The 18,980-nt window shown below is 49.9% G+C and overlaps 1 protein-coding gene across 1 annotated transcript; it reads right to left on the reverse strand.

Annotated features, from left to right (window-relative positions):
- Positions 1-52: 52 nt before the first annotated feature.
- SLC6A20 (solute carrier family 6 member 20) lies at positions 53-13,770 on the reverse strand. Its single transcript, XM_009464469.2, has 11 exons — positions 13,577-13,770; positions 9,527-9,667; positions 8,693-8,784; positions 7,777-8,004; positions 6,310-6,420; positions 5,678-5,919; positions 4,605-4,767; positions 3,910-4,114; positions 2,978-3,137; positions 1,761-1,926; positions 53-831 (listed from the first exon to the last, which is right to left on the reverse strand). The coding sequence occupies exons 1-11, from the start codon at positions 13,695-13,697 to the stop codon at positions 682-684; spliced, it is 1,779 nt and encodes a 592-aa protein (XP_009462744.1). The 5' UTR covers positions 13,698-13,770; the 3' UTR covers positions 53-681.
- Positions 13,771-18,980: the final 5,210 nt, after the last annotated feature.

An 18,980-nucleotide genomic window follows, 5' to 3' on the forward strand; every position in this document is an offset into this window, starting at 1 on the left:
GAAAATACAAAGTACAGCACAGTGCACAATGACATGCTGGAATTGGAAGTTTACTTCTGGAGGTGAGAGAACTTCTGCAGCTCCTATATAAACTGCTTTGCTGGACACAGGTGTAAGAGCGGCAGCGTTGGCCGCATCTCTCTCGCATACCATCCTACTGCCTTTTCCCTTGCAGGAAGGGATTAGCGCATTCGCACTGCCAGGCGTCAACAGTTCCATCCGCTGATGAAATACAGATGTCATTTCAAATAACGCGCGTGCTTAAGCGCGGCTTTCTTGAACGGTAAGGGTATTGGCCGGTACTTTGGCGCAGGAACATGCTTAGTTGGTTGCTCACATTTCCACACAGGCAGTGCTACAACAGAGTGGAAGAGAATTACCTCGTGTAATGGGTGGATACGCTGGTTAATGTGTGCTAGCTAGCATTTTGTGAGCTGCTCTTCTGTTTTTCCCCTCTCTTACAGAGGACATTTTAAAGCTTCATCCTGTTACAGAAGAGCTTTTTTTTTTTTTTTTTTTTTTTTTTTTTTCCCCAAACCGTTGTGGAACCTCCTAAGAGCACTTTTTGGTCACTATAGCACCCTATAAATAGCTGCTACAAGTAATGGTTGCTGCTGTCTTCCAGAAGTGCCCGGTCACTGGCGATGGGGGTAAGGTCTTCCCAAATCCGGCTGTCAGCGTTCACGCGACGGTTGAAATGCTTTCCCTCTTCAGTCTCTTCCGTATAAAAGTGAGGAGTGCCCCCAGGGGTATGCACATGATGGATGCTGCCACCAGCAGCCCGATCACCGCCAGGGCATAGCCTGGGTAGTCCTTGGTCACCAGCTGCCCCTGCAAGAGAGAGAAGCAGCGTCGGAGCTGAGGGATCTCTGGTTTTCAGGGTCCTGGGGCCGTGTATTTGAACAGGACACCTGAGAAGCACTCGCAGGCTGCAGCAGCCCGTGACGGCCCTCAGCGCTTTGCTTCCTCCAAGCTTAAAATGGACAAGAACAGAGCTGCTGACAAAAATATTGGGGAAAACTTCTGCCAGCTTTGGTAAAGAGCAGATTTTGGCTCGATTCACGTTTCTTAATGAGATGGCTCGGCCCTGACCTCTGTCAGGTCTCTGCCTTCCTCTCCTGGAGCCTGTGGGCTCCCGCTGACACCCGGTCAGCAGGACAGGCCCGCCGCCGGCCCCAAATTGGTGAAGACGTGAAAACACCGGGCGTAATTTGTTTCTGCGTGCTAGGAACATTTCCACAAAAGGTTATGAAACCAGTGATTACTTACCCAGTAGTAATTCCTCTGTGATAAACACACAGTTCGGCATTTGTACAAAAGCATTTTGGCCATGAAGAAAAATGTATGTGGAAATCATGAAAACCAGAGTGGTTTGTGAAAACTATTCCAGCAGCTCAGTTCTGTTCTAATACCACTAATTTTGTTCAAAAGGCTACACTTGGAAAGGAATTTTTCTGTTCAAAGAGTATTTTTTTAAGACGGTATGTGGGTCTTCAATCAATATGAATAAAATTTTACTGTTTGAGGGAGTCAATTAAGAATTGTAGTGGGAAATTACTCCCATTTTACAGAGCCATGGCATTGTTGTCACTGGGTCAAGTTTTCCCTTTCCGCAAAATTCAGGGGTTGCCCCAACTTCAGCCGCAAGCTTTTGGAAGGCAGTTTTGTGGACCGATGTATTTGGGAAGGAAGGCTGTGTCCTTGCAGGAATTAAGGAAAGTTTTAAAAAAAAAACAACCCCCAAACTAGAACTATTTTACCTGTGTGGCGTCCCATGCTTGGTATTGCAGAGTTCCTGTGAGGATATAGTCGGTGAGGTAAAACAGAAATAGGCTTATAATTAGCAAAGGACTAGCAAAAGCCCACATGATTTTCCAGTACCAGTTTGGCTTGCGTCCAATCATGTTGTGAAGATCTTTCTCAAATCTGTGTTTAAAAAAAAAACCAAACTTATTTTTGAGAACAGCTGCATATGTTCAATCGATACCTTGATCTGAGTTACTTCAAAACCACCTACAGAATTAAATATGCAAGATGGGAAGGGGGAGTATAGTTGACCAGAAGAGTAATGAGCAGAGAGGTATCGTCTGAAGAGCTGGCTCACCAGGATTGTATAGTGAGGTTGAAATAAAAAAGATAGCAGGGTTTCAGAAAGGGTCCCAAACTGCAGAGGAGTAGGTAGGAGTATGTACAGCAGAAAAAGTCCCAACAAAATTCTTCCTGGAGTGTAAGTAAGTTCTGACTGTTACTGATGGAGAAAAGTGATTATGCTTAAGTAATGTGGAGAAAAAACTGCTCGGTTTTGTGTAGTTGAGTTGTTCTCACCGCTGTTGTTCGACTGTCGTTGGGGAAGTACCAACGCTGGGGATGGTACCTAAAGTCATGCAGGAAACCCGGATCTGACGTGAAGGCTTTGAGCTCCTCGAGGACCAAATACCCGGTAGGTGCCTGTGCCTGTACCTGTACTGTGCTAGCATAGCAGCAAAGCAAATACTAAAGCCTTTTCCTTGAGGTGCCCTGAGCGCAGACATCTCTGCTGCGTAAAACCTTTCCTGATGCCGAATCTTGCTTTTGCCCACAAGGGGTGACCTGGGAGAACAGCGATATGCGCGGTTTGAGACCAGAGGTACTGGCGCTGCTGCGCTCGCGCTGAATTGCTGTGAAAGGAGAAGCGGCGTTTCGGCAGAAGGTGCTCTTGAGACCAGAGACAAGAAGAGCGGGGAGCAGCGTGTACGGCTCGCTGGCACTCCCCTGCCTGCAGAGCAGGCGTCAGCCCAGCCTGGCCCCCACGCAGCCCTGAACCCGAGGCCCTGGAAGGGGTCTGCAGAGCCGGGGAGACCCCATTGCCTTGCTGACACCATAGCGTAGGAGAAAAATTTAGCCCGAGGTGGTGGGTTTATTCTTGGCCCTGCCTGCCTTGGCCAGTGGTCACCCCCCTGCTCTCCCACTGTGAAGAAAGGAGGGTTCAAGCTTTTACCTTCTTATCCCGTAGATATAACAGACAGCGATGGTTTCTACCAGCACGATGAGCAGCAGCGAGAGGGTGGCTGCGTAGTCGTTGAATATGTCAAACCAATAACTTCCAGACTCCATGGTGAAGATTAGGCCAATCACGCAGTTAATGAAGCACACAACACCTGCGTGGATAAAACAGGGACCCTGCCGTTACACCTGGAACGCTAAGTGCGTGGGGGAAATGTCGTACTTCTCGTGCCTAAAAAGCTGGTGGGATTTCTACTGATTTCTGTCGGGGGGCAGCTTTCTCGGAGAAGAAAGATAATTTTTTTGCCCTTTGGAAAAGACCTGGCTCCATGTGTGTGAGTGAATGTGCTGGCGTACCCTTAAACTGCTGCTCCTTACACCTGCACAGTCGCAGCACATCAGCACAGCAAAGACAGGTGAGCCCTAGCTATAGCCTTGTCGCCTGTGTGCACGGCATCGGCTGTTACTGCTGGGCATCCAGCTGAAAGAGGTTTTAAGGTGGGACAACTGATTTCCGTGCCCGAATGGGAGGACGTATCACTTCTGACCAAAGACTGAGCTGGTTCGCAGTTGGGATACCAGTGATGTGACTGAAGAGCCACTCACTGCAGGTGTCTTGACGTGTCTCTCCTGGCCCTTTGAGTGTCACCGGTCAGTAGGCACCAGTCTGAAGGAGCTGGGGTGTGTTGGGAAGCCTGCAAATACACAGCCACGATTGCACCTGTGCTTTGAGAGCCCCCGAGGGAAAGCGTTGTACAGGCTGGGCAGGATTTCCCAAGGGCAGGCAAACTCTTCCGGCAGCATATTTGATATTCTCTGCTTCACCTGCAGTCAAAGAGGGACCCTCGGCGCCTGTGGGACACCAAAGCTTTTGCACGCACATGCTCTCTCCTTGCACGGGCTATGCTGCTCACGGCAGGGGCTTACCTGAGATCACCTCCTTGGGGAAACGGGTGGCGATGACCCTGCTGTCCGTCAGCGGCGTGAGGATAGCGGCAGTGTTTCCCAGCATGCTGCCGATGCCCAGCATCAGCAGCATGACAAAGTAGAGCACGGAGTACAGCTGGGGCACCTCCATGTTTTTGATCGCTTCAGAATAGACTATAAATGCCAGTCCCGTCCCCTGGACGGCCTGCCGGCGAGAAGGGGGGAAGAAGTGAGTTACGGGCAGCTCCTCAGCTCGATAAGGGTCATAAGAATAGGGACGTATGAGACTGATCCTCCACTAACGACAAAATACACCCGTGGTGGTGGTTCTGCACAGCGGAGGCAGATGAGATCTTCACCGATTCATCCAAACTGGATAGAAACTGGCACAGTCCTGCTCGTAGTGAAAACATTTGCCCCGTGCCTTTGGGACCTGCCCTGTCCCGCAGCTGGAGCCAGCAGTCGGGCTGCGTCACCACCGGGCTCAGGTGCTAACGAGCCCAGCGAGCCCCTGGCTGGGCTGAGCCAGTGCCCCCCACCCCATCCCGCGGTGCAGAAATGAGCCCCACCACGGCCCCCAGCCAGGCGGCTCCTGGGGGTGCGGATGTGCTCGCGTGGGGCTGAGGGGCTGCCTGGGCTCGGTGGGAGGAAAGGCACGAGTGAAGCCCAGGCACCAGCACAAAGCAGCAACTCACCGTGTCTAGTTCAGCTTCCAAGCTGCAGTTTTTAAGCTGCGGCAATAATTGCACGTATTCCTGCGGGTGGGTGGCCATGAGGTAGTCTTTCATCTCGTTGAGGTTGTCTGCTGTTAAAGAGCCTTCCTCCAGGTCGAAAGCATTCATCAGCAGCAGGATCACCCTGGGAAAGATTATTGGCATTGAATGTCTTTCAGGCCAAGGTTTCATACCCCACCCCCTTCTCCTTCAGCCCCCAGGCAGGGATGCTCTGCCAGCCCCAGGGCTCCGGTCTCGCCAGGTGGGAGCTGTGGCCGTGGCACTTCCAGCATGGTGTTGGGATGACAGCAGCCTCATGCTCATCTCTGCTTCGGAGGGAGCAGCTCCTACACCCAGGTTGCCACTTTCAGGCACCTGGGAGGGAGCTGGCTGGTATTTTGGGTGCTGGCCAGTGCCAGCTGCTATCTCTTCCCCTTTGCCCTCTGGTCCCACGTCCACACCCTACCAATTTAAGAAGCCTTTTGGCAAGGAGCAGGGACTAGCAGCTTGGTTTCCCCTCTGATCCGCAGACAGATTGAAAGCTGTAAAAATATGAGTAAAAGTGTAACTGCCATGGGCCCTGTGCCAGGGACTGCATGCAAGCTTGCTGTCCCAGGGCACGCTCCTGCAGGCTGCTGGACACCTCCAGAGCACCACCGCTGAGGCAGCTGAGCTCCCGGCCCAGGGTTTAGCCTTAAAGGGCAGGATCTGAGCACCATTTCATTTTATTAATCAGCCTTCCCACCCCCCCCAAAGCATGTGCTGGGACCGGGTGCAGGGGAAAGTGCCGCTGTCACTCACCCAGGCAAACTCACCTTCTCGACCCGGCCTGTGCCTGGTAGCAGCACCCAGATGTCAAAAAGCACACCAGCTCTGACCTTTAATCTCAGCCTTCATCACTTTAAATAACACTATTAGCTTTATCAGAGCAGTATCAGGGCTGAACTTGGGGCAGCGCTGGCAGCACCGTGTGCTGTTATTTATTTACCTCCCCCCCTTACCTTCCCCAGAACGGCTTACGGTGGAAAACAAGTGAAATAATACCAGCCTCTTACTTGTTTATACAGCTTTCGTAGTTAAATGTCGCCTTGAAGCCGTAGATGGAGAAAGTCACGATGCTGGCAAATATGGACGTGGCGCTGTTGATCAGTGAGACGATGATGGCGTGCCTCTCGCAGTTGTTGCTGGGCTCGTTGTAGCTGGCGAACGCAATGAGGCTGCCAAAGCCCAGGCCCAGAGAGAAGAAGATCTGCGTGGCGGCGCTGATCCACGTCTTGGGGTTCGACAGCTGCTCCAGCTGCAAAACCAGACAGGGAGAGCGGGAGCATGAAGCTGCGCACCGATGGCCAGCACTGCCCCTTCCAGCCTGCGAGGACGGGGGTGCGGACAGGCCCCTTCGCACACCCATTTTAGCTCAGGGGTGTTTTTTGGGCAGGGTTACTGCTCAGTCTGGAAGCAATACGCTATGGGTTGTGTTAATGGGCAGGTCTTTTTCTGCAGGAGAAAGCAAGCAGCTTACAGGCACCGCGGCAGAACGGCCTCCAGCCGCTCCCAGCCGGCATTTCCTGACCTGAGCTACTGCTGCAAAAATTCAATACAAGGCAAAGGGGTATTGCCACCTTTTAAAAACCTACACGTTTGGTAACTAATAACATTGCGTGAAAAATTCAGTACAATTTTTCTGTACCTTTGGTGTGAACATGTAGACGAGCCCGTTCACAGCTCCATGAAGTGTTAAGCCTCTGATGAGGTATATGATGAGAACGCAGTACGGCAAAGAGGCTGTTACATAGACCACCTGGAGGAAGGAGGGGAAATACCTTGGTCTAAAGAATACACAAGACTGGCCGTAATAGATCAGCTCTTTCTCAGTTACAATAATGGAAATGTTTTATGTAAAGTATTTGTTACCCTGGGAAAGGAAAGAAAAAAGAAAGAAAGAAAAAAGAAAGAAAGAAAAAAGAAAGAAAGAAAAAAGAAAGAAAGAAAAAAGAAAGAAAGAAAAAAGAAAGAAAGAAAAAAGAAAGAAAGAAAAAGAAAGAAAGAAAAAGAAAGAAAGAAAAAAGAGGAAAAAAGAAAAGAAAAAAGAAAAAAAGAAAATAGGAAGAAGGAAAAAAGGAAAAAAAAGGGGGGGAAAAAAGGAAAAAATAAGGGAAAAAAAGGGGGAAAAAAAGGGGGAAAAAAAAGGGGAAAATAAAATATAAAAGGGGAAAATATAAAAGGGGAAAATATAAAAGGGGAAAATATAAAAGGGGAAAATATAAAAGGGGAAAATAAAAGAAAAAAAAACGGAGGTACCCCAATGGTTCACCCAGAAACTTATACAAAAACTAACTCACAAAAAACATGCCTTCCCAAGCTCTTGGGAAGAGAAGCAGATGGGCAATTACCAAATATTCCTCCAGTTTGGACCTGCCTGCGCTGTCAGAGCGGGTACCTGCCTTGCCTTCTCACACACCTGGAAATGCAGCAGCTTCACCTTCCACGGGGGACAGCCCTGCTTGCAATGCGCAGGGGATGCAGGGGAAGCCCCCGTCCTCCCTCCGATGAGACCCCACCTTCACGATGCACTTTCAATGCCCCTTGGCTGTTTATTTGTTTCTTTTTTGCCCACACAGCCAGCTGCAGCAAGTTTAAGAGGCTATTCTTGGTTTACAGTCTCTTGGCTTTCTGCGTTCAGCTAATGCGATTTAGGGATTACAACCCTCAGCCTGCTTCTTAGTGCAGGCTCAGCCAGGACATTGCTTTTTTTCCCCCGCTTCCTCATAACTTCTGCTGTGAATAAAAAGTGAGCAAAAATGCCCAGTAGACATCTTTTTTTTCCTTGCAAAGACTGAGGAACAGACATCTCCTGACAGGGCTCTGCTGTGGCAGGCGGCTTTCTGCAGGGCCAGCAGCCTGGCGGCTGGTTTTGCAGCAGAGGTGCCTGCATTTAAAGGACTTTTCTGTTTTGTTTGGTTTGGTTTTTTTAATATCAGTGTTCTGGTTGAGCCTTCTTCAGTTGCAGCTTAAGTCGGCAGAGGCAGTGGGGCCGGCTGCTCCCGTGGAAATGCTATAACCCCAAGTAACAACAGCCACGGCCGCTGCCTTTTCAGCACTCGTTTATCCTCCCCACGTCCTGCTGGGGCTTGGCAGGGCTGCGTCCGCCTCTCACCTTGCCGGTGGACTCGGTGCCGCGGAGGATGCAGAGGTAGACCACCAGCCAGGCCAGCGTCAGGCAGAGCGCCTGCTCCCACTGCACGCTCCCGCTGACCTCCAGCGACGGGGAGATGTTCAGGGTCTGCCGGTACCAGAAGTATTGGGTGGACGACGTCTTCTCACACTCCTCCTCGTAGCCGGTGCGGTTGCTGTTCAGGGGGCAGGTGGCCCATGGCAGGGGGTCCTATGAGAGAGGGGAGGGGTGCGGGGTGAGCGCCCGCCATCAGCATGGTGGGGAGAGCTGGGGGGATGAAGGCGAGGGTGGCTTTCTGTCCTGGGCTTGCTTGTCCCTGCATCGTGTTGCCTGGGGCTGGGGCAGACCCTCTCCCTTTGTCCTGACCGTCTCCCCTGGGGATGACCCTCTCCCTGAGGACTGACCCTCTCTCCCTGGGGATGACCTTCTCCCCAAGGACTGAGCCTTTCTGAACCTCTCCCCTGGGGACGACCCTTTCTGACCCTCTCCCCAAGGACAGACCCGCTCTGCCTGTCTTCCCTGGGGAGGACCCTCTCCCTGAGGACCGACTCGCTCCCTGAGGACCGAGCCTCTCTGACCCTCTCCCTGGGGATGACCCTCCCCCTGGGCATGACCCTCCCCCTGGGCATGACCCTCCTGATCTCCCCCAGGGTGCAGGATGCCATGGCCACCAAGGCACATGCAAGCAAGACATCATGGGGCTGGCCTCGACCTGCATTTCGTGGAGAGGAGAGGACACCCCGAAGCCCTTGGGGACCCCCCAGAGAGGGACACCACTGCCCCATTTTTCCCCCCAGAAAAGCCCTGGGTGCTGGGCAATGTCCAGCACCAAAGCAAAGCCACCGCGACCCTCCGTGGCGGCGGCAGGGCTGAGCCATGCCACTGGGTGCCCACACACCTGGAAGGAGTGGAAGAGGTACCAGAAGGCCCAGGCGTTTATCACGTTGTAGTACATGGAGAGGAAGAAGGAGACGACAACGCTGGCGACGCCTGCAGGCATGGAGGGAGGCGCTCGGTCAGTGATGAAACCCCGAAACACCCGGGGCCCCGTAACATCCCGGGGGGAGGCGCTGCAGCTGGTGCGGGGTGGGGGGGCTTTGCCTCTGCACAGCCCCACACACAGGGCATGCCCCCGCTGCTGCAGCCTCTTCCTCCTCCTGTCAGGGCTAGCCTGCACTGGATTTTATACTTCAGCCCCTGGGGGGGGATGAATATTCAATGTAGCATTAAAAATAAAACGTGCATGTAAGCAAATTAGCAATAGTTTGGGCTGTTGGGGTAACTTGATAACATTGTAATGTAGCTGGGAGCAGACATTGGTAAACAGTAGGCAGCAAGAGCAGGAAATTAAGACACCGTTTTATCACTCAATGTAGAGTTTATTGGGATGATGCTCTTGGGGGTCAAAGTCCCATGCAAGCAGCCCCAGGGGCTGGGTTACACACTGGCCTTCACACTGTGATTTTGGCAATCATCTGCCTGAGGGCAGGGCGACTCACACCTCCGGGGCTGGGGACCTGGTACAGCAAGCCAGGCGCTGGCCCCCATGCCCTGTGAGGCACAGCGTAAATGCCTGCCACGGGGCATCTGGATAACCACCTCGCTCAGCCTGGCGAGACTCAGTAAAATCCCAGCTCCTGCCTGGTTTCTGCTCTGCAATATAGAGCTCTCCATTCAAAATCACCCATCTTCCCGGGCGCTTAAAAAATAAAGGTCCAAACTGAGAACATACCAACGCCGCAGAGGTAGGGACTTATTATTTTCCAGGCGCCGATGCTGCCCTGACGCATGCGCTGCCCCACGGCCAGCTCCAGGTAGAGCAGCGGCATCCCCTCAGCAATCAGCATGATAAAATACGGGATCAAAAAGCCACCTGCAAGAAAAACCCAACAGATGGCTTTCAGAAGATCATCAGCATAATAAACACCACATTGCCCTGTTCATGGTCAAATCCCCCCATTAGTGTTCCAGGAGGTGGCTGGAGCTGGGTCCTGTCCGGGCACCTTGTGTGTTGAGGGCACAGCACAAGCCTGAAGGACATCTCATGGGGTTTCAGGTGGCATCCCAGATACCGGTGGGCACCGAGGAGCACCGGGGAATTTTCCATGGGCACTTGGCAGCGCTGGGATTTCTGCTGTTAAAATGTGCCGGTTGCCACCCTGGTGTGGCGGGGCTGCCCAGGTGCTTTGCGGGCGGCTTGAGCAATGTTCGGTGCTGGGGCTGTTAAAGGGTAACTAACTGCCAGCCAAACCTTGTAAAAGATAATGGAAGAAAGAGGACGAGGGAAAGATTTACTTCATGTGCAGCAGTCTGCAGCAGAGTTGAAGCACTCGATGAAAAAGTAACAGCAATGTCTGCGTTGAATAGAGTTTTAAGTAACGTACTGGAGTCTGGCCTGGCTTTAAAAAAACCCCCAGAACTACAAAAAAAAAACCATGCTGAGCCCCCAGATGCCAGCAAAGGGGTGAAGGCTTTCTCCCCGGGGTCCCACCTGTGGGAGCAGACCCCGGGACAGAGGCACACAGCCTCCCCCCACCCCACGTCTGCTCCTCCCCGCTCCCCTGGCACGGCGAGCCCCAGGGGTGCGTCTGCAGAAGAGGAACAGCAGGAACAGGTAGGCAGGCGGCAAGGGAGGGGAAAGGACCTTCCCACCTGGCAACCAGGATGCGCTTCAGCTTAAATTTTTTCTGGGGAAAAAAAAAAAATCCTTGTCCTCGACTTGGGGCTCGCTTTAGAAAGAGCTGCTGATTGAGTCAAAACCTGGATTTTTGCGAAGCCTTTCCTGCTTCCCTTTTTACAGCAAGCCAAAAATATTTACGTAAATATCTCTTATTTAGGATTTAATCTGTGGCATTAACATTCCTTGCAATGGGCTCGGTGCAGCGCCGCAGAGGAATGAACTCCGGGCAGTGACTGCGGCAAAGAACTGGAAATAAACACTGAGCAATAATCCGGTTTATTCTGGGAATTAATTTCCCACCTCCTGGCTCTATCGTTATTAACAACCCCTTTGTTAGTCTGTTAGATAACTTCCTATGCCACAAGGGAGCCGTCAGAGGTTTAAGAGCTCCTGCAGCTGCTCTGTCCTGGTGGGGTGCGAGCTGCCCCAGCAGCTGCTGAGGGGAGTTTTGCCCCGTACCGCTGGGGGAATCGGCGTTAGGCCCTTTGCGAAGGATTTTCCGCCTTCCCAGCAGCATTGCCACGTGCTTGGCGTTGGCTTTGCCGCCTTGCAAGGAGGAGGAGTGCCTCCAGGCTTGCTCTTCACCCCGATGTTCCCCCTGCAGCTGGGGGTGCCAAGGCTGAGCCCCCTGCCCCTTGCTTCTGCACCTTGTTTGCATGCAGATCTTGTTCCTGATGCTACTTCTCTTAAAGGGTAGAGGCAAAATGCCTCATATAAGTGACTCAGGGCAGCTGTATGAACCAGCTCCTTGTCTGCTGTGAACCAGCACAGCTCCACTGACCTCCCTGCTCATTTACACCCTCCCTACGGTGCCAACCGCCTGCGAAAACCAGCCCCTGGGCCAGACCCCCGCGGTTGCCCCCAAGCCGGGGCACCAGGCTTGGCCAGCGGCACCCTCGCCTCTGCTCAGCATCCCGCCTGGTGCCCAGGGCCTTCCTCGCTCAGGGCCGAGCACTGCTGAGCACCCACTCTGCTGTAAACCCATCCCGACGTCGTTTCAGCCCAGCCCAGCCTGCTCGCGCACAGACGGACTGCACCTACGAGGTTTGCATCCCCCCCTGCTCTGTTCGGGTCAAGCTGCCTGGAGGTGAGCGAGAAGGCAGAAATACGGTGATGGGCAGAAAGGCAGGAAGTTGTAAAGTCTGCAAATACCCTGTTTATGAGTATCATTGGCGATAAGCGCTCTATCGCTGGGCAGGACAGGGACTGGCTCTGTGCTTTGCTCCAAGAAAGATGCCAAACGAGCAGTTGCTGGCATCCCCCCTAAGCCCAGTGCCTGGCCTATCCAGCTTTTAAGTTCCTGAAACAATGTTTTGTCCGCGTAGGTTTTGCAGACCCCTGGAAAGCCGCCGAATGCTTTTTAAGAGGGCAGTGAAAAACAATTAAAAGAAAAGCAAAGCCTGCTGTCAGGAGTTTTAGTTTCACAGTAGGAAAAGCTGCCTCTCCCCTGGGAAATTTAACCAAGGAGGACAAAAGTAGTAGAGAAACTACTCTTATAAAAACACGCTTTTCAGAAAATACTTGGGTTTGTTGATTCTTTTTTTCTGGTTAATCGAGTATTCCAGTTTTGGTTGCATTTCAGAGAATTTTCACTATCTGCCATGGTACTGATGGCTGATGAGAAGAAGAGGATAAACCACACAAAGGTCCCAGTGTCTGAGGTTTGCTGTCCTTCAGGATGTCTGCCAAGACAGGCTGCTAGTGAACTAATCACGGGCAGTTTAATTGCATACAGAAACATTTGCATTTTAAGCTTTGTGCTACAGTTCAGCGTCAGACACAAAGTCCTTACCCTCAAAAGCATCTGCCTAGAGGTGTGCACCCAGAACTGCTGCGTGCCCATCAGTTCTGCTACCTGAAACATCTACGAAAGCTTCAGCCACTGCAGCATCCAGCTTCTACTGTAATTTCACCCAGTGTATTACCTGGATTTTTCTGAGCTGGTCCCACAGAGCAGCTCCGATGCCGTCCCAGCACTGAGCTGGCTTTTCAACAACCAGCACGAACCAACTCCTACCACCACACGTGCATTTAGAAGTAAGCTACAAGCCAACAAAGCAAGCACAAAACAAGCAAAAAGCACTTAAGCACCTCAGCGTGCTTCCTCCTGGAAGGAAGAAGAGGCAGAAGCAGACTGGGAGCAAATGAGGCAGATGCTCAACACGTCACTTAATGCACGGCTGAGATGGGGCCAACACTACGACAACAGACGCAGTGCAAGAAGCAGTATGAAACTGGGATGTCTTATAAAGAGAGCATTTTTATAAGGATTCTTCAAAACACGGTCATTAACCAGTGGTAGGCATATACTAGAAGAGATTATTAGTGTTGTTATTTAATTAATCTAATTAACTGACACTTGATTTCTAAAGAAGAACACCTGTGGCTGGTGTATGATATAGACATCATCTTTCTCCAGTTTGGACTTAGGAGAGTGATAAACTTTCAAAGAGGTTTTTTTTTTTTTTTCTTTTTTTTTTTGAGCCCAAACCTATTTATTCCCTATTTTCAAAGTTTACCAGGAGGCTTTAGCTGTGGAACTCCTCTTGATTAAGGAGTTTCACCCAACTTCAAGGCAGATTTGCAGCCAAGTTATCACCTCCTAAAGTAAGGCTTTGTATGAGAGACAAGACTTAATGACAGCAACTTGAAATGATACGGCTGATCTTTAAATTAAATCAGCATAAGCATTTCCCTTTTTCAATATGCTCCAAGGGAACTAACAAGGAACTGAACTAGTTTCTGATGCCTTCAGAGTGGTTCAATGGGGCAAGAAAGTAATACATTCATACCATGTGGACCTACGTCTCTCACTCTGCTGCCATCCTTTTTACAAAACATGGGCCTTCCCACTATTTCACCGCATTTCTAGGAAACGAAAGCTGCTGTATTGGGGCAGCTGTTAGGTAAAAGCCTTATGCCAAAGAATGTGTAAAATAAAGCAGCAACAGAAGAGACTGCACACCAACAAAAAGCCTGACCTCCTGCTCTGCCCGGCCCCTGCTGGGTGGACAGGGCTTTAGCATGGACAACATATACTTTTGGATTTAAAGCTTGCCACACTCCTCCTCAAGGGAAGTGAGAAACATAAGCCACACTTACCTCCTCCGTACATCTGACATAAGTAGGGAAACCTCCACACATTTCCCAGCCCCACAGCGTAGGAAATGCAAGCGAAAACAAACTGCAGGGGATTGTCCCATAGCGGCCGGGATTTCTCCATCGCCTGCTTGCCGGCAGAGGTTTCAGCAGAGCCTTCCTGCCTTCGCTCCTGCAGGTGCTCTGCCAGCCCTGCCTCAGACTCCACGCCAGCCCAGCTTGGCGGGGCGGGAAAGGCGGAGGAGCTTGCCAATTCCTATCAAGCTTTTTAATTACTAATCTTATTAACAGGCACATACTGAAGTAGGAATGCTGGTAAATAGATTATAGACACACACAGAACTATAAAATTGGTACTTCGGGTGAATAGCCGCTTGGGTCTTGACTGGCATTTCTGGGAAGGATGTGAGCCCAGGGATTTTTATCGGCTCACATGCTGACTTGACACAGGGAGGAAATAACACTGGGGCTGCAGCTTGGTTTTGGAACTGGGAAACCCCTTCCCCACAGGGCCATCTTCCCAGGGAGTGGCATTTGTGTGCGTGAGGCACCCGCTTGGATTTGATAGCACAGGAAAGGGATTCCCACACGATCATGACTGGGCTCAGTGGCTGTCAGAGCTGGCTTTTATTCCCAGTGTCCCTTGCCCTAAATGGGTCCTTGGGCATCCCGTCACTTGCACCCTGGTGCTCACCCCAACCAGCCCAGCACACTCCCCAGTTCCAAAAGCGGCCTTGAAACAGTCCCCATCAGCCATGCAGGTCCCCAGCCTGCTGCAGCCTTGAGTACAACACGCAAGTTTGATCCGCCGGGAGTACTACTCTCCCTCTACGTGCTCCATGTGGGTGTGTGTGTGAGAGCATGAAATAACCCAGTCTTTTTTCACTTACCTTCATGCCTAAATCCTACTGCTGCAGATGAACTTTTCTGAGGGGCTGCTGTTTTAAAATACTTCTAAGCAGCGGGGACCAATTATATATGAAGGCCACTGAGAAAAGGTGTCTGTGGCCCGTTGTGGAGGCACAAGGACCTAGGAGGCCCTTGGGTCATCTGAACGCACACAGAGATGCCAGGTCTAAACGTGAACCCTGTGTGCTTGGGCCCCGGCCAAGGTACACTTTGAGTTCAGCCACTTCAGACAGGTCTTCCACTGAAGGACGCTACCAGCAGTGTCTGTAGCAATAAAAAGGGGCTGAACAAGTCCAAGGACTCGTCTTCCTTCCTCTGTCTAAACGTATTTTTTTTCACGCCAGGACTGGGCACCTTTCACTTCCATTTTACAAATAAGAGCCACTCAGCTGCTGTCAGTCTCATTCCTCCAGCGCCAGCAACTTGCTCCCTGCTGGCACTGTGCATGGTGTTCCAGCATCCCATCAGTTACTGGCAGAGCCAAGGCATCCAGCTGCGGGTAGGGGTGAGAATCCCTGCCACGGGGCTTTGGAAATGAGCCCAAAGTGCAGAACATGTCATGCAGGCGTTGCTGAGACCAGCAGAACCGCTCTGGTGGACTTGCTCACCAGTCACCTGTAGTAGCAAAGTCACAAAGTGGGACGTTACCTTTTTGCATGCTAGAAAAGGTGACTGCAAGAGGGTTACACATCTTCTGTAAGTGAATCCGTTCTTCATGGTGTGTTTTAGCACTGCTAGAAATGGAGATGGTCATTTGGAAAACATCAGGGTTTGCCAAACCCTCCCAGAGTACAGTTTTGAGGGAGACCATGGCTTTTGTGCAACAGCCTTGCAGTTCTTGTCTTGCCTGCAGAATTGCAACATGCCAGCTAGCCCTGGAAATACATCTCATGGGTAACCCTGAATTCTGCTGGAAGGAAAAATCCAAGGTAATTTTAGATCCATAAGCTATTAAACTGAAGGACACACACTGAGAAGCTACAGGTATGTTAACTGTCCCACATCACAAACACTTTTGCAAGTTATTAAAAAGTTAAACGTCCGTCACTGCCTGTGGGATTTATTACAAATGATGCTTATAAATAATGTACAGCATTTAATAACTTGCAGGCTGTACAGCCTTAAAAAATAGCACATCACCAGCATTGGGATGCTTCTGTGTGAATAATTACTGCTACTGATGAGCATCATCAAGTTAAACATTTCCCTGGCTCTGTACCTCCTTCCCATTACATTTCAAACTAGTTTACTAATGGACTGGGGAGAGAGCGCGGGCAGAGAGTGTGGTGTCCTCGGCTTGGGTCAGGCCAGATCAGGAAGTTGAGATGCAATGAAATGAATCCTTGCCTCTCTCACAAACCATCAGTCTCCTAAGCAGCTCGGATCACAAACTGCTATGAGGTTTTTTTTAAAGGCAGTCATGCACATAGGCACCCAGCAAAGCGCCTGTCATCCAGTGGCTCCTTGAAAGACAGGCTTTAAACACATTGCAAGGTATTTAAACAGATAACACTCAGGAATTCTTGCTGTGGGACTTTATATATGCACCTCAGATAATCAATATGCTGTTTCTGATGCTATTCAAGATTTTATCTCCTTTGAACTCCTTTCATTTGGGTTGGGCGAGGACTTGGGCTTTATCTTCAGGGACAAAAATAAGCCTCTAATAGACACATGCAAGAACTTTTGATCATTTCACCGCTCATGTTAAAGGAGGATTAGAAAAAAATTCCCCGCCCCGTACCTAACAAATTTGAGAGTGTGGGGTTTGGGGGAAGTGGGTGAGAAAGGGTAGGGGTTCATCTCCACAGTGGCCAGGGACTGATGGGACAGCATGAGAGCTGCCCTATGTAAAGCTAATCAGCAGCTGGTAAACAAAGCAGAGAATCCCATTCCTCACTGAAGCAAACCTGGAAGTACTTAGGTGAGGGTACTGACTGAAAATCCTGGGTTTGCATCTCTTGACGCCAGCACAGTTAAGAAGGCAAGCGCTTCTCCCAGCTACTTAAAACGCAAACAAGAAGGGAGCCTGGAGTCCTAGCAACAGGTTGGGGACCAAGATTCCAGGGTGGGAGAGAAGCTTAACAGATCTATTGCCAAAAGAGACAGAAAGAATTCCAGGGTGGGAGAGAAGCTTAACAGATCTATTGCCAAAAGAGACAGAAAGAAGGGAGGAAGGACGAATAAGCAGCAGTGGAAGAAGTCTGGTATAGACAACTCCTAGACAATTCCACCAGGTAGCCTGGACTTTATTATGCTACACCCAACATGTACGACTATAACCCCTAAATTAAAAAATAAATCCTCTGGGTTTTCCTTGATGAACCAGGTAGGTGGGAAGAGGACAACGGGTCAGCAGGGGCCAGGTCTAGTGTTTAGTATCTGCCATTCCCGGAGGCACTCCCTTCCAAACAGAAACATGCTGGCTGTTAGCATATTAGATGATTATCAAAGGGAAGCGATGGAAGAGTCTCTACAGCCTCTGCAAATGTTTTGTGATGCTATTAAGGGGCGCAGATATACAGCCAAGAGAGCAGCGGCTCCCACATATCATTTTTCTGTTTGGATTCACTGTTCACAGTTGCTACTCTAAGTCCCACGTTTCCTTACTTTAGGAGAAAGAAAGAATCCAGCTGCATTTCCAGATCTTTGACAACTCATAGGCCATGACAACTGTTGGGTGATGGATCTGCATGTAATTGGAGATTACAGTTACTCCTCTAAGCAGTTATTAGGATTGCAATTATTCCTTCCAGCTGATCACTACTACTTGCTGCTTAGTTCCAAACTGTAGATGATGCCCTTGAGGTCTATATCCTGACGTCGTATCTAGCCCCTTAATCACCCTTGAAATTGTTTTGCATTACCTCAGACTCCCAAGAAAAGCATGCCTGAGAAGAGTCCCTTTTTTTATTTTCCTTGCTTTTCTTTAGCACCACCGCTCTATCCACCTTCTGACTGTGTTTTTTTTAGGGTACTCCCTCCATAGAGGTGCACGCAACGCAGTTCTGATTCACAGAACTGCACCCAATTCACCCAGACCTCAGAACCGGCCTGTGTAAAACAAAAGAGCCAGAAACTGGCACCTCACTAAAATCAAAAGGATACCTGGCCTATTCCGCCAGTTCTTCTGCTTGTCTTCTGCCAGTTCATGCCTTCTCTCTGTCAAAGCCTGCCTGCAGTTTGGGGAGGTCTCCGGGCAGCTCTCTTGCTCACCAGCAGCTGTCAGTCGTGAGCTGCCCTGTCAAGACTCCTGCACCAACCACTCAGCATCACCATTACTTACAACGGACACTTCAAGACACTACATTAACAGGTTCCTAAAAATAATAATTAAAAAATAATAAAAAACCCAGAGTCTCTAGATATGAAGACTGCTGAAATGGAATGACATGTATCTACCCACCTTTATTTGGAGAAGATTTGACTCCAAATAGGCTGCATAATGTTTCAGGGCATGTCTGATAGCAGACTCTGATAAGGAGGGCAGATCTAGGTGCCTTCGGGAAGAGTTCTGCAGGCGGCCAGAGCAGGGCAGGAATCCTGAGCCAGTGCTTTCACTGGGACATTGTCAAAATTAACGTCATGGCTAACTCCCGTGGGCACATACTCTGCTGAATGCCAGTTAGAAACATTTACAATAATAATTACGATAACAATTCTTACCTGCTCACAGACAGACTTATCGTCAAATTACATTAGATTGTTTTTTAATGTGTTTTAAAAGGCCTGGCCTCCTAGAACGGCTAAACTTTTTAAGCTTGATCCATTCAGCTACCTGACACTCCGAAACAATTCATGTTTGCTTCCTGAGGCAGCAAGAATCATTTGACTGTGGTCTGACAGCATTTGGTATCGTGCAGAATCCAAGAGCAGTCCTTGATAATGCCAGAAGCGGGAAATCAAACTGAGGGATCTTAAGAACTTCCTAGCTGGATTGAAATCCAAGTGCCTGGTAGATGACTGTTTCCCAAAAGCAAGGTATGTGGGAAATGTCCAAATTGCAGCTGTCCTTACATTGGTCTATCAAATAAAGAGCAGCATTTGCAGCTTAAGTGTTATATATTAGTATTCATCCTAGGACATTAAAAAAAAAAAAAGCCTACTATCCACAAGAGAAAAACAGATTAAGGAGTACTTTATGAACAGTTCCCCAACATCAGGGAATATATTGTCTCATTACGAAGGTAGCATGCAGCACTGCTGGCTCATTTATTAATGACCAACTGCTGAACTCAAGTCACAGTTACAGCACAGGGTTGGTTGTTAGCTGTCAGAGTCAATATTAGCGAAGCTGAGCTGCCTGGATTTCATTCCCGTAGAAAACATGCTTCATCTGCAAGCAAAAAAATCCCACCCAGCTTGAAAGAGATTTGATTCCTGCAGATCAGCCAGTTATAGAGAAATTTTCTTTTTAAACATTCCTTTCAGGCATAACTAGGGAATTAACAGCTGAAGTGGAAAAAATGGATGATGGCTATTTGAGCAGCATAATGAA

The sequence above is a fragment of the Nipponia nippon genome, unplaced genomic scaffold (genome assembly GCF_047370975.1).
Source record: "Nipponia nippon isolate SJK-2023a ecotype South Korea unplaced genomic scaffold, ASM4737097v1 scaffold_1, whole genome shotgun sequence".
In the NCBI taxonomy this organism is placed as follows: domain Eukaryota; kingdom Metazoa; phylum Chordata; class Aves; order Pelecaniformes; family Threskiornithidae; genus Nipponia; species Nipponia nippon.

What these genes read in the sequence shown, in the direction of transcription:
- SLC6A20 (XM_009464469.2), bottom strand. Translation starts at nt 13,697, where the DNA reads ATGGAGAAATCCCGGCCGCTATGGGACAATCCCCTGCAGTTTGTTTTC. An exon ending in TGGAAGCTGAACTAGACACG is followed by an intron (nt 4,115 to 4,604) that starts GTGAGTTGCTGC and finishes TCTCGCCGGCAG; the next exon opens with GCCGTCCAGGGGACGGGACT. An exon ending in TATATCTACGGGATAAGAAG is followed by an intron (nt 1,927 to 2,977) that starts GTAAAAGCTTGA and finishes TTTTAAACACAG; the next exon opens with ATTTGAGAAAGATCTTCACA.